Source organism: Numida meleagris, chromosome 5 (assembly GCF_002078875.1).
Source record: "Numida meleagris isolate 19003 breed g44 Domestic line chromosome 5, NumMel1.0, whole genome shotgun sequence".
In the NCBI taxonomy this organism is placed as follows: Eukaryota; Metazoa; Chordata; class Aves; order Galliformes; family Numididae; genus Numida; species Numida meleagris.
The window spans coordinates 2704714-2711644 of NC_034413.1; the positions used below are offsets into that span (position 1 = coordinate 2704714).

General features: G+C 41.5%; 1 protein-coding gene across 7 annotated transcripts in view; it reads left to right on the plus strand.

Annotated features, from left to right (window-relative positions):
* The window catches only part of C5H10orf90 (chromosome 5 C10orf90 homolog), an 89030-nt gene extending 82099 nt beyond the window's left edge, over window positions 1-6931 (plus strand). For all 7 annotated transcript variants that reach the window (XM_021398951.1, XM_021398945.1, XM_021398953.1 and 4 more), the window contains 3 exons: window positions 4637-4700; window positions 5134-5233; window positions 6010-6931. In XM_021398951.1, the coding sequence (XP_021254626.1) occupies window positions 4637-4700; window positions 5134-5233; window positions 6010-6048 (203 nt within the window). In that variant the 3' untranslated portion in view covers window positions 6049-6931. The remainder of the gene's footprint in view (window positions 1-4636; window positions 4701-5133; window positions 5234-6009) is intronic.

Sequence of the window (6931 nt, forward strand, 5' to 3'; positions counted from 1 at the left end):
AGGCAGCACCTTGCAGGGCATGGCTTCGGGGGACGTGGCCCTGCAGGACTTGCTGTGACAGCAGGAGGGGAGGTGGGTGCAGCGAGTGGGGCATATCCCCTCCATGTCCTCATCCTTGTGAACGATGGGGAGAGAGTCAGCATCTCTGCAAGGTGATAGTAACAGGAAAGGAGGAGGGAAGGGGATGGGAGAGCTCAGGGAGATGAGCAAAGAGGGCAATTATAAGCCAGACTGAGGTCAAAAGCCTTTCAAAGTGTGTTAGAGCACATCGCCAATTAGTATCGAGCAGAGAAAGTCCAGGCAGCACTTCAGAAAGCTTTTCAGGTAGATAAAAAAAAAAAAAATTTCTGGGTTTCTGGAGCTGCTTGCAGTAGGGGGAGCATCTGAGACAGGCCCCTCTGCAGAGGGGTCCATCTCCTAAGGAAGTGTCAAAGAAGGTGGAGATAAATTGGAAAATCTTTAAATATGAAGTTTTCTGTGTGGATAATTAGTGTTGAAACAACGTGCATTGTAGTGGGTGACTCACAAAGTTCAGTCAGTTTGCTGGGGGATAATTTCATTAAGGTCCTGAAGTAGCCAAATTGAAAACTGAATTTTCAATGATGGATTTCTTAATCGAGGAGTAAAAGGTCAGATTTGACCCATGATTAGAAACTGAAACTAAAGAAATCAAGATTGAGAAGCTATTGCAAGTTTTACCGAAGATGAAATGAACCTTTTGATCAGTTTACGCAGATCTGTCCTACCTTCTTCACTAGAGATGTGGCTTTTTTTAAGGAACTTGTGGGCTCTTCAATGCTGTGTGCTCTAGTCAAACAAAAATGAATTAATGAATTTGGAAAGCCAAGTGATATGCTAATTAATTTTTTTTTATGAAGTAAATGAATATTCAAGTATCATTCAGGTAGAGCAGAATGAGATGTTGTACTGAGGGACGTGGTTAGAGGGGAAATACTGGTGGTAGATGGATGGTTGGACTGGATGATCTTGGAAGTCTTTTCCAACCTTGGTGATTCTATAATTCTATGAAATCTCCCATATTGTGCCCAAAATTAATTTAGTATGAAAATGTTATCATAAACCTGTCGATTTTAGGGTTTTGTGTACGTGTCTGGTTTTTTTTTTTAGAGATCCTAGTGACATTTTCCACTGTTAAGGCTAAAATATTAAGGAGGATCAGAAGTCTCGATAGCTACACTGTAGGCCAGACATGGAGAGCCTGAACCACCTGTCTGTGGCTCCTCTTGGGAGAAGAATCACTGTTCAGCTTCAGTTTCTCAAAGATGAGCAGAAAGTCCAGGCACTCTTGCCATCAAACCTTTAAATAATGGCTTGCTACATTTTCTTATAAAGAATACCAAAAACTCATCTGTTGACTGCAGATGAAGTCATTTATTGCATGAAGTCATTGACATGCAATGTGCAAAACTTTGGGCAGCACCTCTGGGTGTAGGCACTAGTTCATTTCTCTGGATGAATTCCCAGCCAAATGCTATGGGCACGCTGAGCTGAATGTCACCTTGGCATTTATCTTAGCCTCAAGGTGAGTTTATTTTTTTGTGGACTGTTGATTTAAAAAGCAGTGTTTGAAAGAAAAAAAAAAACTAACATATCTTAGAACTTCTGTGGGTGAATGGGTTTTTGGTGACTTATTTTTTAGTTCAGTGAAAATCAGTTTAATTAGAGTATCACCATTATCAGTGCCTGCCTTTTCAGGAACTGGCAACACATCCTCAAAGGATACATTTTAGCTCCCAACACCTTGAGAATTTGCATTTATATTAGGGGAAAATATATATATGTATATTCTGATGGGCAAAGTTTAGCCCTTGATAAATTTTGTCGCTGTTAGTAACTTCCCAGGCAGGTACATTGCTCATCCTGCTTGTGGTGCAGTTTAGTATGAGTTAAAATATATTACACTGATGACCCATTTAACTTCATTTACAACTTGCTGAAGTAGCTTCTTTCTCCTGCTGTGGAGATCTTGCAGACCACTGTTGCACGTTGCAACACTGGTGTAAATGCTGGAAGCATTTCTTGATAGCATTTGACTAAAACACCAGTGAAGTGTTTCATGCCTATCTGTCTATACTATTATCTTTTTTTAAACTGTGGTGCATCACTGGAAATACCAACTGTCTGTTTTGAAAGCCCTTCTTGTTTATCCTTCAGCATAGTTTTCTCCAAAAGCAATACTGGGCTATGAGATCTGATAAGGAACTTCAATAAAATGCAACCTAGAAGGCTATAAACTTGAGGAATTTTCAACTTCATGTCTAACTTGGGCCTTCATTTGGTAAGAAGAAAGTTAATTCATATCTTCATGCTGTTCTTGACAGGTTATTATAGCTCTGAATCTGCTGCTCCTCCAGATGGAAATATGAGTTCAGTTCTGAACATAAAAATAACAGACCCACTTAAACATTGGTTTATTTTCTCATGTAAAACATTTTTATTATTTTTTCAGTTAATTTTCGAATTCTTATCTTAAAATCCCTCATTGTTTAGCATTATTTCTCTTTAGTACTTGTACATGACTTTTTTTCTATTGTGCAGAGACCTGAGAGTGAGCCGAGAGATAGCACACAAACATTTACATAGGTGTAAACTTTCTGACTCTGTACTGCTTCACAAAGGGTATATTTATAACCAAGGTAGATTTATTGTTTTTCTTGGATGATTTTCCCCACAATCTTTCTTTAATCTTTCCTTCAAAACCTTTGACATAGCCACGCACGGAGTTCCAGTCCAAACTGTGGGTAGAGATGAGTCTGATGCCCTTCAGGACCATTTCTGTATCATCTGGAGAGCATTATACTCAAAGTGCTAATGTGTCGTTAACAGCTTTTATTCAGAAAAACAAAATGGAGAAAAAAAAAATCCTCATGGCAGTTTTTTTTTCCTGGAAATCATGGAATCATAGGATGGCTTGGGTTGGAAGGACCTCAAAGATGAACCAGTTCCAGCTCCCTGCCGTGATCCTGTGCCGTTGTCTGGGTTAGAGGATGCCTTGGGGAAGGGATGTGTCCTGCGATCCTGAGCTGCCAAATGAGGTTTGCAGCCTTGAGCAGCAGGGCACTGTGCTGGGATCCACACTGGTCCCAGTAAGCTGGTGCCATCGATCCCTGCTACCCCACCAGGTCTGTCTGGGTCACAGCGGCAATCTGCTCCCCCGTGTGTAAGGATTATTTGGGCAGCTATAGCATCCAAGCGATCATTCCTTTTAAATGAATGAGCGTAAAAATGAGCATAAAAACACTACTAAAAAAAAGGCAAATTATATTTTCCCAGTCAACCGAGCATGGTGCTCGTGTCTGCTGAAGATGCAGGAGTAACAATTAAGTGCAGATAACCACCAAGCGGAGGAAAGTCAGTCCTAGTCCTCTGTCAAAATTGGTGTCCTGAAAACGGTGCTGGAACAGAATAGAAGCTGCTGCACGTCTCCCTTTTCTTTTCACAGAGATGCAGCAGCAATCTCCAAGGGCACACAGAGTGTTTTCCTGAGCAAGGCGGTAATCCGAGCACGGCTTTGCCTCTGGGTGTAGCCCCATCCCCTGCTCGAGGCTGTTTGGTTGCTAGGACAACTTCCATAAATATCCCCGAAACATTTGGTGTCTTCAGCAGCGGGGAAGCAGACCTGCTGGGGAAGGGGCTTTTTTGGGTAGCGGTGGCTGGCTTCGCTCTGGGCCAGCGTCTGCACCGGGCAGCTCTGGAACAAATTATTCTCTGTATTTATTTCCTTGCCTTGATTATTGTATTTTGTCTCTTCAGTGAGATGGCAGAAAGAGGCCGACGTGGTGCCTGCTGTGATATATATTATGTCTTCTAAACTTCCTTGGCAAATGGAAGTGCTTAAAGCTTTGCACACATATTTATCTTATACACATGTTCTGCGAAGGCACTTGCAAATACCTTTGCTTCTCAGCTTACTGAGACTGCACAGGGCACCGTACCCTGTCCTCTGTGCTGCACACGTCCTGCCCGGACATGCCTTCCCATTCAGAGACCATTTTAGCTAAGAAGGCGCTAAAATTACCTATTCCTGGGCCCCACCGACTATGAAGATCAGTAATTATTTCCCTGCATCCAGGGAAATGCTGATTGGAATTATCTCAGATATCCTCATATCTGATGAACAAAGAGTAATACGGTTTTCCTCCTCTTAGCGCTTGGCATAATTACACACAGCCCTGCAAACTAAGTGTAAATTGAAATGGAAATGCTCGTGCCTGGCCAGCTTCCTGGCAGACATCAGCAGGGGGTATGGTTTGCTGGATGCATGCAGTTGCCTGCCTGGGTCCATCAGTACAGCAGCACTGGTGGCTGCTGCCTGGCTGAACGTAGGCGCACACCGCTGCCTGTGGCAATGACAGAAGCCGTATGCATTTAAAATAAAGGAACTATGCTGGTTGCTGTGGGCTTAACCATCCTACCCCTTCCATAGGGCAATTCTAGGATCCAGTTCAGCTCCAGATGAAGATGTTCAGCACCTTTCCACTGATCTGTGGAGATACGGATCTGAGCTTAAGCCAAGAGAAGTTTAATCAGGAATTTCATATCATGACTGAGTGGAATATGAGGCTTAAAATTTCAGAAAATGCAGGTCTGACTAACTTTATTTTCCCTCTGCTAGATAACCTCTTCAAACCAAAGGAAAGATTCATTCCAGAGAAGGAGATGCACATGAGATCCAAAAGGTACGAACCACAGGAGTTCAGACTTCACTGCTATTTGCTGCTGTCTCACACTGAAGACAGGGGATTGCCTCGTCACCTCACAGGCTAGGAGGGCTAGCATGCAGGCCGGATTCTGTTTTGAACTGTGTTGCTAGAAATCAAATCCACGGAGCCCATTAGAAGCTTCCCCACAGTTGCACTGCTGCATGGAGATAACCTGATCCCATCTCTCCTTATTCCTTAGTCCAAAATGAGCAGTGTTCTTCAAGAAGTCAGATTTTTGTAACATTATTGTTAATAATTTATAATACCTGTTCTGTGTCGTGGATCTAATTTGAGTACTTAGAGATGCTCATTAATGCCAAGAATTGCGTTGGAGAAAAAGCTTCCTATACAAAAATCAGTTATTTGCAAGGGGATGATGTGTGAAGTTAACTTTCTAAATTCATTCCAGGATTTATGACAATTTACCTGAAGTAAAAAAGAAGCAAGAGGAAAAACAGAAGCGGATAATCATCCAGAGCAACAGAATGCGTGTGGAGATCTTTAAGAAGGTAATGATGCACTGTGAGTGCACAGTGTTAGTCCATAAGCCTTCTTTGCTGCTTTACAGGATGGATGTCTGACCACTGATCTGTAGTTAAATCTACGTGTGGATTTGATATCAATATTTGTGCACTTCTCTTTGCTATTATACACCCCAGCCCTCAGTACTGTCACTCAGAGGTAAGATGGGTGTGTGATGGGATGAAGAGCTCTCAGATACCAAGCTTTGCAGTTTTGCAGTGATTAGCAGGGTAGTTTTTCTCTCTAGTGAAGCCCACAGCCCTGCAGCAGTGCTCCCAGAGGGGCGGGTTCCTGGGAGAGGTCCATGAAGCTCTGGGGGTACCTGTGCTAGCATGTGCAAACCCTGAGAGCAAAGGATGCTGATGGTCTTGCTCTTAACATTAGGCAGTGTTCAAGATGTAGCATTAACAGCTGAGCCTCGCACACCTAAGACCTTTACGTTTTAAAAAATGAGTAATGTGTCCTAGCAGAAATCTACCTGAGCACAGTTAATCTAGGTGCGGATCTGAGGCACTGCCAGGTGATCCTGCTCCATGCCATCCCCATGTAACAGCTTTTCCTTCTTGAAGCGCTCTGCTCCTCCGTGTAACCATGCTGCTCCTGCCCAAGATGGAACAGCTATCAGTGTACCATTTTGTGAGTAACAAAGCTGGTCGATCTGAGCTCTGAGGAATCTTGTGCCATCTCACAGCATCACTGAAGGTTTCTACTTCACCTCGTGATGTTTAACCCCATCTTAAGGCTGTTTCTCTTTCTTTCCTAGCAATTACTGGACCAGCTCCTTCAAAGGAACACCGAGTGACAAAGGATTCTCTTGCCTATCATCCTAATTGGATCTCCAATGCCTTTGACTGTTAGATAAGCCATAAAACTTGCTGTGATCTTAATTACCCGGAGGTATTTTTCTTATCTTTGGCGCTTTATATAAAGAAAGATCATTGATATTTCAATTGAAATTTTAAGGCAACTTTCAAGTAAGCAAAAGCGGTCTAAAAGGGAGCACAGCTGTTTCAGAGCATCAGCTTATGGTCAGTGTACCCAGAGGAAATAATTTTAAGAATTTTTAATGCAAATACCGAATTACAGTGGTGTTATTTATCTTAATCTTTTTCAAAGTATTCATCTCTGTAGCAATAGAGCCGGGTTTATAAGACCTGGGAAACTTATTTCTCTGAAGTATTCTATTAATTGATTTCCTGTGAGTTAAATCCTTGAACTAAGGAAAAAACGAATATCATTATTTGTTATGTTTAGAAACTAGCTGAAATAGCATTACCACATAATCATAGCAGCAGCAGTTTCACATTAATACTTAACATACCAAAAGGGACCAATCTTGGAGCTCTCCGATGAACTCTATTCCTGTTTATGTAGTGAATTCGCATAGCAAGTTTACCTGTTAAAAAGCAATATTTAAAACTTTGGTCTTAAATCTTTTTTTTTTGTTTGTTTTTCAATGTAATATGTATTTTACTCCACTTCTGCAAGCATTAAGTATTTATGGAAATGGCATATAAAGAAGCCGTGCCAAGAAGCATGTTTGCATCAAAACTGCAGAACTAAAACCATCTGCAATGTTTCCTTCAAAAATATTTAAATCTTTATTTATACATTTTGGAAGTAAAAACAACCAGCTTAAAACCAATGGTATTTATTTATGGAATAAAATATGAATATAATATTTA